General features: G+C 49.1%; 2 protein-coding genes and 1 non-coding gene across 7 annotated transcripts; 2 read left to right on the top strand and 1 right to left on the bottom strand.

Moving 5' to 3' along the window:
- Positions 1 to 2,919: 2,919 nt before the first annotated feature.
- On the bottom strand, positions 2,920 to 21,850 carry LOC122439532 (intercellular adhesion molecule 2-like). Of its 5 annotated transcripts, none has more exons than XM_043464659.1 (5): positions 21,601 to 21,849; positions 14,238 to 14,508; positions 12,496 to 12,753; positions 10,910 to 11,230; positions 2,920 to 10,246 (listed from the first exon to the last, which is right to left on the bottom strand). In XM_043464659.1, exons 2-5 carry the CDS (start codon positions 14,479 to 14,481, stop codon positions 10,062 to 10,064), a joined length of 1,008 nt encoding a protein of 335 aa, XP_043320594.1. In that variant the 5' UTR covers positions 14,482 to 14,508; positions 21,601 to 21,849; the 3' UTR covers positions 2,920 to 10,061. The 5 variants fall into 5 exon arrangements, with proteins under 5 accessions (XP_043320594.1, XP_043320610.1, XP_043320603.1 ...); XM_043464675.1 differs by having other exon boundaries at positions 14,238 to 14,341; XM_043464668.1 differs by lacking the exon at positions 21,601 to 21,849 and adding an exon at positions 15,571 to 15,677.
- PRR29 (proline rich 29) lies at positions 5,666 to 9,910 on the top strand. The gene is made up of 6 exons (XM_043464773.1): positions 5,666 to 5,750; positions 6,011 to 6,086; positions 6,278 to 6,384; positions 8,431 to 8,642; positions 8,801 to 8,871; positions 9,050 to 9,910. Exons 1-6 carry the CDS (start codon positions 5,691 to 5,693, stop codon positions 9,073 to 9,075), a joined length of 552 nt encoding a protein of 183 aa, XP_043320708.1. The 5' UTR covers positions 5,666 to 5,690; the 3' UTR covers positions 9,076 to 9,910.
- Positions 19,132 to 19,204, top strand: TRNAV-UAC. Its single transcript has one exon. It is a non-coding gene; the product is annotated as a tRNA-Val (tRNA).
- Positions 21,851 to 22,370: the final 520 nt, after the last annotated feature.

Raw genomic sequence — 22,370 nt, 5'->3', positions numbered from 1 at the left:
AATTCCTGGTCAGTGTTCCCTTGATAGCACACTGCTCCCTGTCTGTGGGCACTGGAGGGGAGGTGGTGGGAGGCAGCTGTCATTCCCAATTATGGCTCTGCCCTTTAGGTCTCTGCCTTGCCACTGCCCAAAGCTCTATGGAGTCAGACTTTCTTTAATGAGGAATTGAAGTTATTGAAGGGAATTATAGTACATAAGGTGGCAGGGTTGTATGCATTCAGTTGTATGGGTTGTGCACTGCACAATTCTGGTAACCAATCACATCTATAGTCATTGTAGATTAGTGTATTTAAGATGATAGTTTTCTAGCAGATGGTGGCAAAATATTTCGAGGAAGGGGCTAATTTTTCTGATTTGCCCAAGGTGCCATTTGGATTAGGGATGGGGCTCATGGGAAAACAAAAGCTGTGTGTTGCCGAGGGGAATGCATACTTCTCTATTGATAACAGTATTCTTCCTTTCTTTGGGGAACTGCTCCTCCCCTACTCCAAATATGTGATTCTGGCCAAGCTGCTGATTACAGGACAGCCACCTTGCCCTGGCCACCGAGATGGACATTGTCACCTAGATCTGGCCAATCCTCTTGGCCACAGTGGTTGGTCCAAAAGCTGGATATGTGACTCAATCAAAGGTCTGTATAGTCAAAGCTATGGTTTTTCCAGTAGTCATGTAGGGATGTGTGAGTTGGACCATAAAGAAGGCTGAGCACCAAAGAATTGATGCTTTCGAGCTGTGGTGTTGGAGAAGACTCTTGATAGTCCTTTAGACTGCAAGGAGATCAAACCAGTCAATCCTAAAGGAAATCAACCCTGAATATTCATTGGAAAGACTGATGCTGAAGCTGAAGCTCCAGTACTTTGGCCACCTGATGTGAAGAGCTGACTCATTGGAAAAGACCCTGATGCTGAGAAAGGTTGAGGGCAGGAGGAGAAGGAGATGACAGAAGACGAGATGGTTGGATGGCATCACCAACTCAATGGTGATGAGCAAGCTCTGGGAGATGGTGAAGGACAGGGAAGCCTGGAGTGCTGCAGTCCATGGGATTGCAAAAAGCCAGACACAGCTGAGTGACTGAACAATAGCAAGAGCCAGTGATAGTCCTTCCTGGGGATTTATATGTATCAATACAAAAGAAAGATCTCTCTCTCTGTGGGATTCTCTAAGTTTGTCTAGAGTAACTGAAGCGCATCTGAAGGTGCCCAGGGTATGTCTGTCAGAAGTGAAAGACTCTATTTATAGGAAGGGGGGACACCATGCAGAGAGAGGGGGACAAAGAGGAACCTGAAGACACCTGAGTCAGTTACACTATGAACCAACTCCATCACTGTCCTTCTGTATCACAAGAGCCCAAAAATGTTCCTTTTATTTAAACTGGTTTAGGTTGAATTTCAGCTGCCCACAGCCAAAGAATTCTGCACACTAGAATCCCCTTTCAGAAAATCTCATCCTGACCCACAGGAATTGGCCCGGCACATCCTGTCCCACTTCCGACCCCTTGGTCTAAGCAGTCAATTTTTCCCCTGAATCATTCAGTCAAGGGTGACTTCCTGGGAATTTGGCAAGTGCTCCCCCATAGTTGGGGGCACCCCAATTCCAGGGAGCCCAGAAGGGTAGGATTCTGGACTCCATATCATAGCTCTGTTCTGGTGGGGTGAAACCTTTAAACTGTGTCCCCAGCACACAGCATCCCAGTCCCACCGGTGTGATCTATGTGTGCGTGCTGTGTGCATGTTAAGTCGTTTCAGTCATGTCTGACTCTGCGACCCCGTGGACTGTAGTCCTCCAGGCTCCTCTGTCCATGGGGATTCTCCAGGCAAGAATACTGGAGTGGGTTGCTGTGTCCTCCTCCAGGGGATCTTCCCGATCCAGGGATCAAACCCGTGTCTCTTATGTCTCCTGCATTGGCAGGTGGGCTCTTTACCACTAGCGCCACCCAGGAAGCCTGATCTACATGTTTATAAGTCCCCATAGTACCACCAGGGGCCTTTTGGATAACTTACACCCCCCACCCACCCACCACATACACATGCACACACACACATACATACATCTCACAAGGATAACCACAACTTGTAGAAATAGCAGAGTTGGAGCCTCTAAGAGGAAAAATGGAATTTCTTTACTGTTACAATTTCAAGACTTCTGTCCACAAATCCATTAGTCTTGTAATTCTGCAAATCAGTATTTAACACCTCTCCTTCAACAGTCATATTCTAATTCCTTCCAACTTGTACCTCTTTAGGAACTGGGCCCTCCCAAAAGAGCCTGCCACTAGGTCAATCTCTCTCTACGTGGCACCTCCTCATCACGGACATTTCCAGTTAAATTCCTTTTTATTATTATTAATTAATTATTTGGCTGTGTGCCTCTGTAGTTAGGGTGCACGGGCTCAGTTGCTCAGCGGTATATTGGATCTTAGTTCCCCGAAAAGGGATTGAGCCCACGTCCCCTGCATTGGCAAGTGGATTCTTAACAACTGGACCACCAGGGAAAGTCCCTCCACTTGAATTCTTAAAAGGACCCTTGTCTCTCCACTTCCATCTGAGGAAGAGAGGAGGGAGCCACCTTTTCCCATCCCATGCTTTTTAATGGCTGCACACTCTTCCTTGGAGTGAATTGCCTCCATTTACATAACCACTTCCCTATTATTGGATATTGGGTAACATTCAACTTTCAGCTCTTAAAAATAACGCTGCAATGGACACATTTGAGTAGGAATCTTTTTTCCATGTCTAGCTTATTGCCAGGAATAGATTTACCAAGGCAATGGGGAGGACTTTTGGTACATGTTGTCTTGGGACATTAAAAAACACACACACACACAAAACTGAAGGTGTAAATAAGAGTCCCCATTGAGAAGAAAAGGAAAGGGACTATGTGGAATGTTCAACACCCCAGGCAAAATAATAGTAGGCAGGGTGAATAGTTAGGAAGTCAACTCCTTTATTGCACTGATAATAGCGCTGCCAGATAAATGCGTGGTTTTCCCATTATTCAAAGAGCAAGGGCTTCAGTTTCCTTTGACAATGAACTCTAATTGGATACCAGAACCAGACTGTTTGAATCTCAGCCCTGTCTTCCAAAATATAAGCAGTTTCACATAAGGTTAACATACAATCTTACATGTGAGGTATCAAAATGATCACTCTTCCTGCTTCTCTTCCACAGCCTTCTCCAGCCCACCCTGGGCTTCCTTTACAGGGAAGGAAGGTGGCCTCCTTGCTGGCCTCCCTGCCTCCAGCTTTGCCTCAGCTTAATCCACGGACCTTTATATTCCCAGACGAATGTTTTTCAATGTCTACTTTGGTGTTTCTCATTATGGGACACAAATTCATCACAGAGCTACTAGAAGAGATTTCCCCCCAGAGTTAGCAGCAGCCTGGACAGAGGACATGGAAAAAGTGGGAAACTGGCATCTTAGTTTGAATTCTCCCCAAAGCAGAGCCTGAAACAAGGACTTGGGAGCAAGTAGTTCATTTGGAGGGTGATCCCAGGAGGCACTGTGACGGGGTGGAGAAGTGGGGAGCCTGGCAGGGGTAGGCCACCCTGACAGCTTCTCTATAATTGCCCCCCTCTCTCTCCCTCTTTCCTTCTCTTTCGTTCTCTCTCTCCACACACACATGCACATTTATACATATATATAATTTTTCAAACAAAAATAAGATCTTACTCTGCTTTCTGATTGCCTTGCTCGACTCTTCTGGACATTGTTCCACATCAGATATATTTTGTACCAAAATTGTCAGTGGTGGAACAAGTATTCCACTGGGAAGACACATCCCATCAGACATCTATTCTTTCTAATTCTGGCTGAGGTAAACAAAGATAAGACAAACAAGATAAATCTTCCTAAAACATAGCTGTTGACACGTCATCCGCTTATTTCGCTCCTGCAAAACCCACCAAGAATTTCCCATTACCCATATGGCAAAGCCTCACTTCTATAACTTGCCCATGGAGTCTGACCTGGGTCTGCCTGGAATGTCCCTCCGCCCAGCTCCCCTCGCCCCGCCAGGCAGTTTGAGCCACTGGATCTTTCCAGGTCCTGTCTTTTCCTGCATCCATGCCTTTGCTCTGGCTGTGTCCCCAGCCTGGGCTGCCCTGTCCCATCCACTGGCCCCATTCTAAGGGTCTCCACTTCCTTCAAAACTCCATCCTTCAGCGACTGAGTCCTCTCTTTTTCATGATCCTTTCTCATATGGTTCATTCATAGGAGGCTTTGCACAGGTTACACTGTGCCCTCCTTTTTCACTTCCCAACAATGCTGGAACCAGCAAGGATACACCGCTGTGCCTAGAGTGCTCAGAAGCAACACACGCAGGCACCTCCTGGGCACAAGGCTTGGTTCCCTCTTTCCACCTGGAATGGGGGGGGCGCCTGGGACCACAGTGCCCCATCTCAGCTTGGTCATGGCTGTTGAAGCCACAAGACCCCTGGGAGCAGCTAACACACTGCCCACAGTACCCCATCTCCCAGAGACAGGGACGAAGGTTTACAGATGAGGAGGTGCGAATGGCCTTCCTGGTTCTAGACGCCAGGACTGCTGGGAAGGAGAACAGAAGAGAAGTGGAGGGTGGGGGACGGGCAGCTCCAGGGTGCTAATCCCAGCTTCCTGTCTGGATTTTCTTCAACTGCTGCTCAGGGCCTATCTTAGGATGGTCACAGCTGCCGAAATAGATCCCTCCCTTCACCTGTTCTTAAGCAAAGAAGACCTTGATAACTTCCTGTCGAAAGAATGCATGCTTTGGTAGTTTTTTAAAGATAAAGGACAATGACGGGTCACTGATGTTAAACTCCCCGCTCTCACTTCTCTGGAGAAGTGGCTCATCTTGACCGGGGACCAGGGAGCAAACAGGGGCCAGCCTTTTCCGAGAACTTGGTCGGTGTTTTCTTCCATGGTCTGCTCCAGAAGCCTCTCTTGGCCTGCAGGCCAGCCCTCTGATTCAGAGTATGCGTCTGTGCTCAGTCGTGTCTGACTCTTTGCAACCCCCATGGACGGCAGCCCGCCAGGCTCCTCTGTCCATGGGATTGTCCAGGCAAGAATACTGGAGAGGGTTGCCATGCCCTTCTCCAGGGCATCTTCCCAACTCAGGGATTGAACCCGCGTCTCCTCCATCTCCTGCACTGCAGACGGATTCTCTACCGCTGAGCCTCGGAGCAAGAGATGTGGAGCAAACCCCCTGCCCTCCTTACTCACCTGCCCCTCGCCCCCAAGCCTACTGCAGTATAATTCTCTACTCCTAACTCATCATCCTAGTCAACTGGGCTCCAGTCGGAAAACCAAGTGTCCGAGGTGGGGTGGGCTTCCCCAGTCACTCATTTATTCATTCAACAAACGTACCCCGACCCCCTCCTCCACCCCTCAGCCCCACCCTTCCCACCCCGCTCTCCAGGCCTGGTGCTGGGGATGCCCAAGAATGTGAGATACAGCGTAGGATGAGACGCGATGTCCAGAGAGCCCCAGCGCAGGGGTTTGGATGTGGACATCTGGGAGAGAGTCGGGCCTCCGGAGCTGCGGGGTAAGGATCCCTGGGAACCCCTCCTCCTTAGAGTTGGAGAGAGCAGAGCAGGAGGCGGGGACTTAGGGGAAAGCCCGGACACCAGAGCGCAGGCGGGACCTGCGCATGCGTGGGAGGAGACTTTGGCGTCTTCCAGTGTCGTCAAGGTAACCCTGATCCCCGCAGCTGGCCATGGCCTCAGGGACTGGAGGGAGCTGGAGCCATCCCCCAGCACAGACTGCAGCCCCGATGGTGAAGGCTGAGTCAGGGAGCGGAGCTTGCCTTTATCTGGAAGACCTTGTAGGCAGGCGAGGGTGGGGGGCCTAGTTGGGGAAATGTTCCTGGAGGTTCGAAACCCTGTAGGGGGTGGTGAGGAGAGGGACCCCAGCCGGAGAGGAAGAGACTTGACGGAGAACTGGGAGGCCGTGGGGGCGCAGAGGGGAGAAGCTCCTGCAGGTTTAGGGGCTCCCCATCCCTTTCCCGCCTGCCTGACTGAGACCCCCTCCCCCCAGCCCTGGGTGACCATTCTGCAGCCCCTCCCGTGGACCATCCCACCTCCATCCCCGCAGCCAGGCCGCGTGAAGGAAGGTGAGACTCCGGGAGTTCCCCATGTTGTACCCTGCTCTGCCCAGCACATTCTCTGGGCACACCCCACCCCCCACCCCCCACCCCCATCCACCCATCCACTCCCGGGGCAGGACGCTGGGGAAATGACCCTGGCATCGCCACCGAGGGTAGGGGAAGGGCTGGCGGGGGCCTGCTGAACTCCGGTCCCCTAGACCTGCTGGAGCTGATGATGCTACAGAACGTTCAGATGAACCAGCTGTTTCTGAGTGGCCAGGTGGCAGCGGCGCTCAACCAGGGGCTTTCCTGGACTCACCCACAGGTGCGTTGCCTGGGGGTGGGGGTGGACTACCAGAGCTGCCCACCTGCAGCGACAGAGGTGGGCAAACATTTGGGGTTCCCTCTATCTTGAGAAAAAAAAAAGAAAACCAGGCAACAGAGGAGCCAAAAGTCAACCCACATCTATGTGGCTTCTCTGTTTGGCATCTATTATGTGCCAGATGGCCATGTCGTCCTCCATGGAATAGAGGTAGGGGGTCCCCAAATCCAGACCACTCAGGTCTTGTGTTCAGATCCCCTGCAGTGCATCCCCCACTGGACTCCCAGGGACAGAGAGGCTCCACTGTTCCCTGGGACTATAGGGTACCTGATAAATTACTAGGGACTCAATTGCTTTTGTTGAACAAGTGACTGAGTAAATGAATAACTATGAATACAAGGCAACTTTGGCTGGGACTGGTACAAATTGTGAGGGCCACCTGGTTGGGGCTCCTCGGAAGAGCGCATGGCCTTAGAACCAGCCCTTAAAAGCCAGGTAGAGGAATTCCCTGGTGGTCCAATGTTAGGACTATGAGCTTCCACTGCTGGAGAGCCCAGGGTTCAATCCCAGGTCAGGAAACTAAGATCCCAGAAGCCTCTTTGTGTGGCCAAAAAGAAAAGATAAGAAAAAAAAAAAAAAGCCAGGTAGGATTCTGATGCTTGAAGGAAGTGAGAGGTGTACAGTCCACCATCTAGGTGAACAGCGACAAAGTCAGAGACAGAATGGAGGAAACCTTGTGTGCGTGCGCGCGCACGTGTGTGTGTGTGTGTGTGTGTGTGTGTGTGTGTGTGTTGGGTGGGGGTACATGGGAGGAGCTCTAAGGAGGACCTTATTTAGCAGATGATAGGCACCCTGAGAGGTCTGGAGGAGTGACAGCTGGGTGGAGAGAGGATGCCAGTCAGCTTGGAGGTAGCAGAGAGGGGGTTCAAGGAGGGGCTGGTCGTAGGCAGAGGGACACCCTGAGGGGCTGCTGCCATCCCACCCCTTCATCCCTCCCCTGCCGGCCCTGGAGGTGGGGATGGCCCTGGGGATGAGCACCCCACCTCAACAGGGGCATAAGTGGGTCAGGGACTGGGGCTTGAGATGGGCTGGGACCCGGAACTCTTTACAGAAGTGCTTGCACCTGGGCTAACCATTAGTGGAAAACAAAGGAACTAAAAATAACTGCACGCATGCGCAGCAGGGGCACTTATGAACAATAAGCTACAAAAAGGTCACAAATCAACTGCCGTTTCTGAGCTTCAGGGAGCAAAAGAAGGGTACTGTGTATGATCCCTGCACCGCCAAGAAAGTGGGCGGGCCACCTAAGCCACCCCTCCAGCCCAACCCGTCCATCAGCCCTCACTCTCTCCCCATTTAAGGAACCAACCCACTCTTCTTGGGGAGGGAGCTTGGGCACCCAGCGACTCGCATTCTCACTCCCTGGTGCGGCTTGAGTCCCAGTGAATTCTCAGCCTGAATTCCTTGGTTGGTTTCTTATTAAAATCTATTGATTAAAGAGCCGTATCGGACTCTTTGTGACCCCATGGACTATATACTCCATGGAATTCTCCAGGCCAGAATACTGGAGTGGGTAGCCATTCCCTTCTCCAGGGGATCTTCCCAACCCAGGGATCAAACCCAAGTCTCCTGCATTGCAGGCGGATTCTTTACCGGCTGAGCCACCAGGGAAGCCCAAGAATACTGGAGTGGGTAGCCTATCCCTTCTCCATTAAAGTGTCCAATGACCCTGAATCGGTAACAGGGTGAGGCCAGCGGGACTCGTGGGCCCAGCTCTGGAGCCATATTTGGATCCCTCCAGTCCCTGCTTGGCCACTTAGGAACTGGGTAACCTTAAAAAAGCTGCTTAACCTGTGAGCCTCAGTTTTCCCACCTGCAGAATAAGGAATAAATGTCTCCAAAGTGCTTTGCTTGCTTGTTTTAAATGCTCAAAAGACAGGAGCCGTTTTGAGCTGTGCATCTGAAGAAATAATTCAGAGGAATGGAGGACCAGGGGCAGGGAGAATCTGACGCTGTATCCTCTCCCCTCCCGTCTTGCACAATCCCCAGGTCTCCCTGGAGGTTCAACAGGCAGAGGAGACTGCAGCTCAGGAGGAGGTGCCTCTGGTTTTCCACCACCACTATCTGCCCTGCCCGATGCCTGCCCTGGGCCCCCTGCTTCCCTGGCCAGGCCCTCTTCTTTCCCCTCCCCTACACCAGCCCCACGTGCAGAATTCAGCTGTGATTCAGCACCACCCCCCTGCGCCTAGAAAAAGGAGGGTGTAAGTGAGGCTGGAGGTCTGGGTTCTGCCAAGGCTTTGTTCTGGGGCTGGAAGAGCTGGACAGGGTCTGTGGGTGGGGTGGGAAGGCTTGGGGGTCAAATTGCAGAGGCCACTCTGAGAACTCTGATGGGGGGTTTCTTTTCCCTTTCCCGTCTCAGGAGAGCGGTGCCCCCACCCCCACCCCCCAGTGCCACGGGAACTGTGGGTGCAGATGTACCTCCAGCTTCAGGTAGGGACCAGGTGGGTGGTCAGCAGGGCCCAAGCCAAGGGGTGGATCCGAAGGCTGGGAGGGCCACGTGCCCTGAGGTGGGGGCATGTCACTACAGACAGTGGGTCTGTCCCCTTAACTCTTCCTTGGGGTCCACTGAGGCAGGGGGCAGTCATCGTGAGGCTGCTTCTCCCCCCAGACTACTACGATGCGGAGAGCCTATAATGAGGACAGACAGCAGCCCTGGGGCCCAGGCCAGCTTCACTGAAGAGTTGGAAACAGCCACCCTGGAGCCTCCATGTCCCTCTCATGCCTAATAACCCCTTTCTACACCTGGCAACCCTTCTTACCTTCCCATCCCCAACCAGGCCATCTCCCCGGGGTGGATGAGTTCCATCTCCCTGGGGTAGATGAGTCCCGTCTCCACCACATGGAGACTTTGAACCAACCTGATCTCTGATCCGGGTGAGAGCCCCTTAGAGCCCCGTCCAGGCCCCAGAAGCCACATGAAAGGCCAACCATGTCCAGTTGATTGCTGCCCCGGCTGGCAGAGGCCTGGGAGACGGAGCCCTCCCTTGACCTCCTCCCCTTACCCTCTCTCTGGATGACCAGGACTGCGGGGTCTCCATTTAGCCCAATAACAAAACTGGAGGTAAGAGGCGAGGACTGCTTGGTTTCCATGGCTCTCCAAAGGCCCAGAGTGGTGGGGGAGGCCTGGCAGGGAGGTTCCTGGAGCCAAGCCATTGGGCCCCCACACTCACCCCTGGATGCTGGCTCTGTTGGCAGAAGAGAGAAGTCAGAGCCATGTCCTGGAGGGCCACGTGGGAACAGAGTGTCTCTCTGCCCCTCTGGGCCAGGCGGGTCTCCCCACCCTCCGTCAGGACGAAGGAGTCACTCAGGGTCCCATGAGGCTGGGTGCCTGGTGCCCAGGCGGGTCGGCCTGGGGGCACGCCAGGGCCTGGGTTTGCTGGGGCTGCGGAAGGCCTCCGAAGGAGAGGGCGGAGGAGGCGGAGGAGACATTTGGAGACAGAAGTCCAGCCAGGCCTGGTGGCTCCCCTTCCTGGCCATTCCCAGCAGGAGACACGAAGGCACAGGGTTAAGTCCAGGTGTTTGTATTCAGGCTGTTTGCCTTGGTCCCCCAGCCAGGCCTGGACCGCACCCTAAGGAGCCACAGTGAGTTCCAGTGGCCGCCGTGCCAGTGGCCACGCCGCTCATACCGGCGCTGCCCGGTGGCTCCCTATCAGCCTCCTCCAAGTGGCGTGCACACGGTAATGACCTGTCCGCCCCCGGAACCACTTCTGGCCGAAGGCAAAGCACAGGAGGACAAATGTCACAAACAGGAGCAGCAGCACTATGACGACCGCGATGATCACCATCTGGTTGTTGGGCTCGGGCTCTGGGGAGAGAACGGGTAGAGGTCACAGAAGTCCTCTGGTCCCAGGCGCCAGGCTCAAGAGGGGCAGCCGTCTACCCGTCACCCACCCATGCACCCCTGGTCATCCTGCTGTCACTCTGCATTGCAGAGATGAGTGGCAAAAGGTGTTATCACTAGAGGGAAGGAGGACCCAGGTCCAGGCCACCAGCCGGCCTCTGTGAGACCATGAGGGCAGATGGACTCAGGTGGTCCCCATGCCATGCGCTGCGAAACCTCATGGTCTGGACCGTGGCGTGGTCCAGGTCAAGCCCCTTCCATGGGCAGAGATGAGGGAGCTTCAGCCAAACTCTCTGACGACAAAGAGAATCTTGGCCACCTAGGGTCACAGAAGAGCAGGGCTCCAGGGGACCTTAGGGATCAGTCAGGTCAAATTTATCATTGCAGAGAGCGGTCAAGGCCAGAGAAGAGCTTGACATGGTTAAGGTCATCCAGCTCACTCATTACCAAGCAACTAGTCAGGGTCCAAGCTAGGAACTCGCCAAGAGCTCCAGGGAACCCCAGGGATCAAGTGTCGTTTCCCCGAGTGCCTCCCCTGAGCGGGCAGAGAGTAGGGCAAAGGTGTTTTCTTCCCCTGAGGGGCTGAAAGTGAATGCGCCCACTCCTGATCTGTGGGCTCCCCCTCACCTTTGACTTCAAGCCTCTGGGGATCTGAGACCCTGTGGACGAGGCCACCGCCGCGAGAGCGCAGATCCATCAGGGCCTCGCATGAGAAGTTATAGAGGCCGTCTTCCCTGTGAGCTGTGGTGTTGTGGGTGACCACGGCATCTTGGGGGGAAAGTGCTGTCCCCACAAAGGTCTGATTGCACAAGATGTCAGTACCACGGAGCAGGGTGACAGTGAGACCTTTGAGGGGGGCCACAGCGGGGACCCTGCACTCGATGGTGAACAGCGTCCCTACGGCCACTGAGGTGGGCGACAGCGTCAGCAGCACTTGCTTTGGAGGGTCTGCAGGAAAGCGGAAGGGAGGTCTGGTCAGGATGGTTGTGCATCTCCGGCAGGCCCCACCCAGCCCAGACCATCCCCTGTGACCACTGTGTTCTCAGGATTTACGCTGGGCTGAGCTAAGGAAGGAGGAAGCAGTTCAGGGTGAAGGATGTACTGGGTGGTAGTTTTAGGGACATGATGACTTCTGGAATGGACAAGAAAGGAGGTGCCCTGGTGTCTAAAAAGAAAAGGTTCAGAATCTGTTCAGTCAACTAGAAAGATAAAAGCTTGGACTGTGTCTCTCTCCTCTCCATAAATTCAATAGAAATTTCAAAAATTAAACAATTGGATAGTTTTGTTGAGAGAGACTTAGAAGAGAGTACTCACTGGAATGGGGCCATGAATCGTGAGATTCTTCAGAGGTGGGGGCAAGAGTCAGACCTGCCTTGGATTTCAGGATCAGGTTTAAAACTATCTCTATCCCTTAGCTATTAAACTCCATGGTTCCCTGAGTTCCCTTTAAAAAAAAAAAAAGATTTATTTCTTTGGTTGTTCCAGGTCTTATTTGGGGTATGTGGGATCTAGTTCCCTGACCAGGGATCAAACCTGGGTCCCCTGCATTGGGAGTGCTGAGTCTTAGCCACTGGACCACCAAGACATCTCTCTGGGATCATTTTTGAACTAGAATACCTAGCCCCCATTACCCCAGGATAATATGGTAGATTTAGGACATGTTTCTACTCATTTGATCACTGATGACAGTCCTGAGCGATACCCTGGGTGCCGAGCTTCCGAGAGAACCACAGTCTCTCCATGGTCTCTGTGGCCTGTGGGCAGGTGTGTGTGTGTGTGTGTGATGGTCACACATTTGCAAAGGGCCCTCAGGGGGAGATAGGACCAGGACCTTCTCTCCAGGAGGTGAATGGGTTAGTGGAGAGTGTGCCAGCCCTCCTGATGGGGTCCCTGCTGCTTGTCACAGGATGCGGGGTATTCTGGTGATGGGGTGCTCCCCAGCTGGGAGGAGACTGTGGGAAATGACTTTTAGATCTGTCTAAACCTTGCTTGGATTGTTTGCTTCTGAGCAAATCTCAAAATCCTGGTTGCTGGCAGGGTTCAAGGAGTCCAGGGGAGGGTGTGAGCAGCTTCTGATCCTGTGGCCTGGATCCAGGAGCCCAGGGAGGTGGGGCCATAGGAGAGCGCCCAGGAGCAATTACAGAGCAGCTCTGGGTGGGTTTGCAGACACAGGCTCCGGCCTCAGCGAGCAGGGCCCCGTGGGCGACACTCACAGAACACGGTGATGTGGAAAACTTTCGTCTCCTGCTTGCCACCGCAGGTGGAACTGCACAGGAGCTCCTCATCCTTGGAGACGTTGTAGACCTTGAACAGCTTCCACTGAGCCTGGCTCTCCAGGAGAGTCTTGTTTAGGGCCGTCTCCAGAACAATTCTCTTGGGATCCGTACAACTGGCAGTACAGTTAATGAACTGAAACTCTCCAGACCCCACCATCAGTTGCTCTGGCCCCTCGAACGCCTTCTCACCAGACCCTGGAAGGACAGAAAACATTGGGCAGCAGACACCCCCGCTGCCCTGCCCGATGGGGCTGCCCATGATGGGCAGTCTGATCAAGGGGTGCCCTCTGCTCCTCTCTCCTTGTTCAGACATTACTGCCTCTGGTCTAGACCAAGGGGGATGCGCCCTAGTTGTATCCCTGCCCCTGACTGCTCGCCCAGGTGGTCCCCTCCAGGTGAGTCTTCCTCATGCACCTCTCCTATCCCCATGGAGATTATATTCAAACTCGCCCCCCAGCCCAAATGACCTCTCCTCTGCTAAAGCCTCCCTGAAATGGAGGTGGATCATGTCTTCTCAGGCCCCGTGTCCATGAGTTCGGCTCCTCCCTCACTCCTTCCCTCTCTTCTGCAAATCCTTGTAGAACACCGACTGCATGGCAGGCTCTGTTCTAGACTCTGGGGAGCATCAGAGATGGAAGAAGTTCAAAGCTTGCCCTAGTGGAGCTTGCACTACCTCGAGGGACACAGAGTAACAAACTTGGGAACTAGGCAGCCTGTCAGTTGGTGGAAAGTGCCTGGGAAAGGAAATAGGGAGTGGGGTGGGGCTGCCACGTAATACTGTGCTCTGGACAGGTTTCATGGAAACACTGACATTTGAGGAAAGGAGGAAGGAGATGGGGGTGGGGGGGCTTGGCTGCCAGGTATCTGAAGAGAGCAGAAAACCACCAGCACCAAGACCCTGGCGGAGAAGACACTAGGATGGCTGGAGCCCAGTGAGGAAGGTGAGGAATCTGAACTGAAATTGGCCAGCTGGGCCTGTATGTGTCCTGTGTTCCCACCAGCAACACCCACCCACTCTCACCTAGCCCTCAGCTGGGGAAAGAGAAAGGTTCTGTCAGGAGAGAGAGAGCTGCCTTTGAATCCCGAGTGTGCCAGCTCTGTGGCCTTGGGCAAAGTGCTTTCCTTTTCTGAGCCTCAGTTTCCTCATCTGTCAAATGGGCTAGTAATCCCTTTCCTGAATGGTTGTCATGAAGGCACCTGACAGGTTTTCCAAAACAGAGTGCTCACACCTGGATGCATTCTCCTTCACCGTCCCCTGAACTCCCCAGAAGGGTCTTCGTTTTTGCTTTGATGGTCAGGAGAAGATGATGCCCTCCACTGACCTCTGCTGTCCACTGGGCCACCTCTGAAGACCAGCTGGAACGAGCCCTCACTTACTCTTGAGCCCCAGCCTCCCTTCATCTCCCCATCAGTCTCCATGACCTGCCCTATCCACTATCCTGAAGTTATGGGGCCTGTTCAACCCAAAGTGTGAAGGCCGGGTCCCCCATCTGCTGCCCCGGGGTCATGGGTTCATGGGGAAACCAGGCTTGCATAGCATCCCACACCCATGGTGGGCAGCCGCTGTGCTCAAAGCCTCAACGACTTCGGGACAAGGACCCCCTTCTCCACACGACATCAGGGGAACAGGCACCCTAACCTCTGGCTGGCACGCACCCAGTCTGGACCCCCAGGCTCACCTCGGCAGCAGAGCAGGGAGAGAAAGGCTGCGAGCATTCCCCAGACACCATAAGGGGCCATCTCGAGTGGCATCCGCAGGCTCACAGGGAACATTGAGGACTGACTGCAGAGAGGTGAAGGGCTCCAGTCAGGGAGGCGGGGGGTGGGGGGGAGGACTTGCAGCTGCAGTCCGGAACCCCCAGCCTTCCTAAGCTGATGACCGTATTTCCTCTCATTATCTGAGTGGTCTTGGGGAGGCCACATGGAAGGCCAGCTCCGAGGGCAACAGGTCTGCAAGAAGTTGGGCAGAGGAAGCCAGGAGTCAGCTGATAAGCAGGACATACCTAGTCCTCCTGGCACGATCCTATGTGGGGTGGGGCAGGCACCTGAGGCTCATGTGTGTGTGATGTGTGTGCACTCAGGACAGTGACCGCTACAAGCCCCAAATCTGGGGAGCCCTGAATCCCACAGGACACTTTATTGGTGTCAGCAGGGGAGGGACTTTCCAAGCTGGAAAGAGGGTTTGGGAGGCAATAGCTCGACATTCTCCTCCTTCCTCTGCCCCTCCCCTAAGATTTCTGGTGATGCACACGGCCCCCAGGCACTTTCCTGTCTCTAAGCTGAATGTGACTTCACGTTACTAAGACAAGGAGGAAGGAGAAGGAAACCAGCATTTCACTGATGCCTATTCTGTGTTAGGGACTAAGTTACGGTTTTAATACATTGTCTCATTATCACAGCAAATCTTCCAATTTTGACTGTGCATCTGAGGAATTTCAGGGCTCAGGTGAATTAATAACTTGCCTAAATCACAAAGATATTAGGTGATGGGACTGAGGTGAGAACTTAGGAATGAGGAGTGGCTGTTGGAGAATTGGTGGCTGCCAGGGATTAAAGGGAGGGAGAAATGGACTGAAAGAGCAGAGAGGATTTTAGGACAGAGGATCTACTGTTTCCCACTACAGTGGTGCACAGGTGTCGGTACACACTTGTCCAAACCCAGAGAATGTACACACCAAGACTGAACCGTAACGTCAACGATGGTCTTTGGGTGATAATGACATGTCAATGCATGTTCCTCAATCATAAGAAACGGACCACTCTGGTGGGGGATGTTGATAACAGGAGAGGCTGTACATGTGTGGGGACAGGAGGTATGTGGGAAGTCTCCACTTCCCCTAAGTTTTGCTGTAAGCCTAAAACTGCTCTTCTAAAAAGAAGTCTACTAAAAAAAAAAAAAAATGGAGATAGTGGAGGACAGAGGAGCCTGGTGTGTTATAGTCCATGGGGTTGAAAAGAGTCGACACGACTTACAGCCTGGACAGCAACAGAAAAATAGCTCAAACACACCACCTTGGAAGGCAGCCTTCTGGGTTAGGATGCTTGTCAGCTGTGGATTGCTGTTGAAAATGCAGGCTTTCATGACTTCCCTGGCGGTCCAGTCATTAAGACTCTGCTTCCAAGTATTTGATCCCTGGTCTGGGGAACCAACATTCCATATGGGCATTCCATATGCGTGTAGCATGGCCAAAAATGAAGAAAATGCAGGTTTTTAAACTCAGTTTTTAGCAGCCTTAGAGGAAGTCATGGTCTCAGCCCTTTCTAAATTCTCATGTCAGATTACATTTAAAAGATATATATGTATTTACTTGGCTGCACCCAGTCTTAGTTCTGGCATGTGGGATCTAGTTCCCTGACCAGGGGTGGAACCCAGACCCCAGATGCATTGGGAGCTGGAAGTCTTAGCCACTGGACCACCAGAGAAGTTCCTCGGATTACACTTTAAAAATGTTTAAACACGTAACTCAGTTCTACATTGTTTATGAGTCACATCGAGTGAGTAACAGGGTGGAACAGTTGACAGTCGAAGAATGAAAAAAGACATACCAGGCAAAAGGTAACCAAAAGAAAATCCGGGAAAGGTTCATTCATATAAAAGAAAAAGGAATTTTAAGACAAAAAATATTTATTAGGGACACAACGAGTACCTAGATTAAATGGTCAATTCATACAGAAATTATAATTGTTGTAAACTTGTAAGCACTTAGCGTGAAGGAACAACAAAGAGATAAAACCATCATCACAGCAAGAAATTTTAATACAACAGCTCTTTATATTGAATAATGAAACAAATGTGAAAAGATGCTCAACATCATTAATCATCAGGGAAAGTCACATCAAAACAACAATGATATATCACCCCACCACTATCAGAATGGTTATCATCAAGACAACAAATGAAAACATTGGCAAGAGTGTGGAGAAAAGGGAGCCCTCGTGTCCTCCGGTGGGATTGTAAATTGGTGAGAATGCTGTGGAGAAAAGTACAGAGGAGCCTCAAAAATTAAAAATAGAACTGCCATATGATCCAGCAATTTCACTTCTGGGTATTCTCCTGAAGAAAACAAAAGCACTAATTTGATGACATATATGTTCACCAATGTCCTCTGTGGCATCATTTCCAATAGCCAACATGTGAAAGCCACCTGCATGTTCATCCATAGATGCATGAATAAAGATGTGGTTGGTATAACTACACAACAGACTATTATTCAGCCATAAAGAATGAAATCTTGCCATTTTCGACAACACAGACGAACCTAGAGGGTATTATGCCAAGTGCAATGACTCAGACAGAGAAAGACAAATACCATATGCTCTCACATATACGCAGAATTTGAAAAACAAAATCAAAAACAGGCTCCTACATATAGACCACAAATGGGTGGTTGCTGGAGGCGAAGGGGCCGAGTAGGATCCAAAACAGATGAATGGGATTAAGAGGTACAAAGCACCAATTACAAAGTGAATCACAGGGATGTAACACAGCATTAGGAGTGTGGTCAGTAATATTGTAATAACTTTGTAGGGAAACAGGTGGATACTAGACTTACTGTGGTGATAATTTCACAATGTATGCAAACGCCAAACCACTGTGTAGAACACCTGAAGGTTACATAATACTGTATATTATAAGCCAACCTAAAAATTTAAAGTAATGTATCTTGCAATTCACAAAAGAAGAAGACTACAGATTCATAGAAACAGAAAGCAGAACAGTGGTTGCCAGGGCCTGGGTGCAGGGGGAAACGGTGAGTTATTTGTTTAATGGGTATAGACTTTCAGTTTTGTAAGATAAAAAAGTTTCGAGATCCATTGGAAAAAAATGTGAATGTAACACAACCAAATGTACATTTAAAAACAGTTAAGTGGTGTATTTTGTGTTATGTGTATTTTACCATAATTGAAAATTAATTAATACAACATTGTAAATCTTCAACAAGCTTAAAAATTAAAAACTTACAAAAATTAAAAAACTTATAAATCATTTATGCCAAGGAATATGAAACCAAGTAGACCAAGTCTTAGAAAAAGTCAGTTCAGTTCAGTCGCTCAGTTATATCCGACTCTTTGCGGACACGCAAAAAGTAGAACTTACCTAACTTTGATTGAAGAAGAAATAAAAAGCCTGAATAGTTCTACAACTATTAAAGAAATTACATCCATAATTTGAAATCTTCCCACAAAGAAAATATCAAGTCTAGACAGCGTTACAGAAGTTTAAGTAGGGATAAATCTAATCTTACAAAAACTCTTTCTGAGGATGAAAATAGCAGGAACACACCCTCTTCCTATGAGGCCAGTGTAACCTTAATACCAAAATGAGACAAGAATAGGATGAAATAGAAAAATTAGAAGCCAACGTCACTCATGAATACAAATGCAAAATAAAAATACAAACAACCAAATCTAGCCATGTATTAAAAATATTAGATATCGTATCCAACTATGAATAGATGGTCACACGATAGAATAGAAAGCTGCAAATGTCATTTATTATTGTTGGGAATAGTAAACTTTGGTGCTTTACGTCACATTACTTTGCCCTCCTCTGAGGTTAGCTGCATTTACAGCAGATAATTTCCTGCAACCTGAGACTCATCTTATGCTCCATGACCCCACCTTAAGTTTATACCATGTTTCTTTTTTGCTTTTTCGCCTCAGGGTCTTCTTCAATGTTTTTGAGTCACTTAGCTATCTGCTAGTGTTTCCCAGAAGCCTAGGAGTTTCAAGTTTCCTAACATGAAACCCTCAACCAACTATAGGCCAAGAACTAGTAGAAATATGCTCCAGCCTCTTTCTTTTGGGGAGGCAATTCTAGCCAGCATCCTGTAGACTTATCAGAGATTCTGAAAGGCTTGACCTCCCTTTGCTGACACCTGCAACATCAGTTATGCATCTTCTATTGGCTTTCTCTCCCCTGTTCCAGTCTTCTTGTTCCTTCACTCCCTACTTCCTGGCCTCAATAATTCAGGAATCTACCTGAAATAATCTACCTGAACTGAAGTCCTTGATGCAGGCTCTACTTGAAGGAGCCCAGGCTAAAAACTTATGTTACAGACTTAAGAAGAACAAAACACATGATCATCTTAACAGATCTAGAAAAAAAAAATGATGACATTCAATATTCTTTCATGATAAAAGCTCTTAGCAGACTAGAAGGAAATATCCTTAAAATGATAAAGGAAACTTAGAAAAAGTTTGCACATGTACTATTATTTTTTTAACATCTGTATTATTTTTCTAATGAGTAAATCTTAGGAACATTTCCTTTAAAATCTGGAACCAAACAAGGATGCCCACTATCTTTGCTTCTATGTTAACATTTTGCCAGAGGTCCTTGAGAGTATAGTAAGACAAGAAAAAGAAATTAAAGGCCTAGGGATGGGAAAAGAGCAAAATCATCAGTATTTTCATATGATATGGTTGCCTAGATAGAACATTCAAATGAATGATCAGACAAATGATTCACAATAATCAGAGATTTTAGCAAGACAGCTAGCTGTAAGATCAATATCCAAAAAGAAATTGCTTTTGTATAGAACAGTAACATAAAAAATGTAATTTAGGACTTCCCTGGTGGTTGAGTGGTTAAGACTCTGCACTTACACTGCAGGGGCCACAGGTTTGATTCCTGGTCGGGGAAGTTCTGCATGCTGCACAGAGCATCCAGGAAAAAACAGTAGTTTAAAAAGCACATTATGTATAGTAGCAAAAAAATAGAAGTAATACATATACAGAAACAAAAAGATAGCAGAATATAAGATCTACAGTGAGAAAGTTATAAACCACTATTTTTTTTTTAATAAAACACTATTGAAAGACATTAAACACAATTTAAATAAATGTAGACCAGCCCATGTTCATGACTAAGGGATTCAATATTATATGAGGACAATTCTCTTCCTATAGATTTAATGCAATTCCAATAGATCCCAAGAAGGGATTTCATGAAAAACAAAAGATGATTCTAAACCTTATTATGTAAAGAACAAATGGACCAAGAAACCGCGGCAGAAGAATAAAGTGAGGGGATTTGCTCTACTAGATATTAAGACTTACTATAATATATAATTTTAGTGTAGATGTAGACAAATTAACCAATGGAACAGTAAAGTGCCCAGAAATAGTCTCGCGTGAAACTCACACACCTGACAAAAATGGCACTGTAGATCACTAGGTGGAAGAAGGATATATAAATGAATGATGCTTAATCAACTGGTTAACTATATGGAGAAAAAAGATGGGAAATGTATCCCTATATTGCTCCCTTCATTGGGAGGGATGTATCCCTTCATTCCTCACATGGAATGAAGAAATCAATTTTATCTAATTTAAAGATTTACATGTAAAAGAACACTTTAAAAACTTTTATAAGAAAACATATTCTTAGTCACTCAGTCGTGTCCAACTCTGTGAGCCAGTGGACTGTAGACTGCCAGGTTCCACTGTCCGTGGGAATTCCCAGGCAAGAATACTGGAGTGCGTTGCCATTTCCTAATTCACGAGACCTTCCTGACCCGGGGGTCAAACCCTCAGCTTCTGCAGTGGCTCCTGTGCTGCAGGCAAATTCTTCACCTGCTGAGCCCCCGGGGAAATACATAAGAAAATATAGGAGAGTATTTTTACGTCCTTGGGGCAAGGAAGGATTTCCTAAGCAAGACCTCAAGATCACCCCTGCTAGAATAAACAGCTGGTAATTTTGAGTATATGAAAGACATGATGAACATTTCAAAGAAAACAAAACCTCTCAGCTAATGAAAAGATGCTTTTACTCAGTAAGAGCAAGGGAAATTAGAATCACAGTGAGGAACCACTTTATATCTGCTAGATTGGCAGAAGTTAAGAAAGTCGACAAGACCAACTGTTGGAGAGGCTGTGGGTCACTAGTAACTCGTATGTTGCTGGTGAGAGTGTATTTTGGTTCTCTGAGAAATAATGAGGCATTATCTTCTAATGCTGAATAGTGTTATAACCTATAACCCACAATTCCACCCTTAGTTATATGCCCTGGAGAAATTCTTGCACTAAGAACCAGAAGACCTGTCCCATTCTTACTATATGTGTGACCCTGAGCAAGTCGTTTTAATCTCTGTGTGCCTCAGTTTTCTCCTCTGTAAAACAGGATTAACCACAGCACATTCCTTATGGGATGGTGTGTGGATTAAACTAATTAAATGACAATATTTAAAAGTATTCAAAACAGTAGCTGGCACACAGTATATGTTATATAACTATTTCATAAAATGAAAATAAATGCGTATGTGATAAAGCACTAGACTGCATATGTGATAAAGCACTAAGTTAAAAGAAGAATCAAGAGAACAATAAAAACAGACTATGGGAGGGTGGTTATTTATGTCTGGGTAGGATGTGAGTAGCACAGTAGGTAGACAGAAAGTTTAGTGGTAGTTCATCCTTGGGTTGAGTGTTGGGTTCAGGGCTGTTCATTATATTATCTTCATGTACAATGCACATGCGTGTTACATAGATGCGTTCATTATGTGTCACATATTAAATTTTATAAAAAGAATACAAAGGGAAAAGAGAAATTCCTACATATCTGGAAAGAAGAGGCTCCTTGGAAGTATGAGCCACAGGATAGGAAAGTCCCTTCTAACCAGATAGGATTTCATTGAATAGGATTCATCAGGAACCTTGGGTGTAACCCCAAGAAGCTGGGGACAATACTTGTCTTCTAAGCATCAGCTCTGAGCTCAATCCAGATGACCTGGACCCACGTGGGCCATGGTGGGAAGGCAGCTCACGCTTCTAAGACAGTTATGTGGTTGACAGAGCAGGAGAGGAAGAGAAAGGACAAAAAGAGAAAATAACCACAAAGCAATAGGCTGTTGGACTCAGAGAGATGGCTGACGTGAGCTCCTCATGCAAGGGCCAACCAGCCGCAGGAAATTTTGTAGCAGCTCCAGCCCCTGGGCGTATGGGCAGACAGGGAGGGAAAGAAGAACTCAAGTGTTGATTGACAATCTATCCCAAGCCCTTTTCACTGTGCCAAGAGGGAAGCGGGGAGCATCACCTTACCTGTATCAGCAAACGGGTGCTGCCGTGATAGGTAAACAGGGTGGCCGAGGTCCAGCTTCCAGCAGCCGTTCTTCCCTGGGCTGCTGCTGGTTCAACAAGTGCTACCTGGTTTTTGACTGATTTCCCTTCTCAGAAGTCACGTGCTTCCTGTCCCAGCTCTGACCTCATCCTCACATCACTTTCTGTTTGTTATCTCTTGTTTTAAGCCCTGGTAAATACATACCGGGGCTTCCCAGGGGGCTCATTGTTTAAGGATCTGTCTGCCAATGTGGGAGCCGATTCCTGAATCAGGAAGATCCCCTGGAGAATGAAATGACACCCCACTCCAGTGTTCTTGCCTGGGAAATCCCAAGGACAGAGAAATCTGGCGAGGTATGGTGCATGGGGTCAACAAACAGTCGGACACGACCAAGATAGTTGAGACCACAGATGCTGAAGATCCCCTGGTTGCGGATCTTAGTTCCTCAACCAGGAATTAAGCTCGGGTCACAGCGGTGAAAATGCTACTAACCACTGGACCAGCAGGAAATTCCCTCTGCACCCTTTTTTTTGCTGTGTGGTTTCTGTGCTCCTGGGGGCCTTTGAGGAATGAGACAGATCCAGGATGAGCCGCCCACTGAACCCCTGCAGGAGGCTTGTCAACATCAGGGAGCAAGGTCTTCCCTGTATTCGACATGCCCAACCACCAAACACTTCTACTTCCAATTAAGCACGATTGTTCTGAGATCTTTTCACATCTGCCACTTCACATAACAATCAAAAGAGTAGCT

Source organism: Cervus canadensis, chromosome 1 (genome assembly GCF_019320065.1).
Source record: "Cervus canadensis isolate Bull #8, Minnesota chromosome 1, ASM1932006v1, whole genome shotgun sequence".
NCBI classification, from domain to species: Eukaryota; Metazoa; Chordata; class Mammalia; order Artiodactyla; family Cervidae; genus Cervus; species Cervus canadensis.
The sequence above is the reverse complement of the archived record's forward strand: the minus strand, read 5'-3'. Positions and strand labels throughout refer to the sequence as shown.

Bases quoted from the DNA above. Each gene is read 5' to 3' on its own strand.
- PRR29 (XM_043464773.1), top strand. From the start codon at position 5,691: ATGGCCTCAGGGACTGGAGGGAGCTGGAGCCATCCCCCAGCACAGACT. The intron at 6,385-8,430 runs GTGCGTTGCCTG...CACAATCCCCAG, and splicing joins TTTCCTGGACTCACCCACAG to GTCTCCCTGGAGGTTCAACA. The intron at 8,872-9,049 runs GTAGGGACCAGG...TTCTCCCCCCAG, and splicing joins AGATGTACCTCCAGCTTCAG to ACTACTACGATGCGGAGAGC.
- LOC122439532 (XM_043464659.1), bottom strand. From the start codon at position 14,481: ATGTGGCCTCCCCAAGACCACTCAGATAATGAGAGGAAATACGGTCAT. The intron at 11,231-12,495 runs GTGAGTGTCGCC...GCTTTCCTGCAG, and splicing joins TTTCCACATCACCGTGTTCT to ACCCTCCAAAGCAAGTGCTG. The intron at 10,247-10,909 runs GTGAGGGGGAGC...TTCTCTCCCCAG, and splicing joins CCAGAGGCTTGAAGTCAAAG to AGCCCGAGCCCAACAACCAG.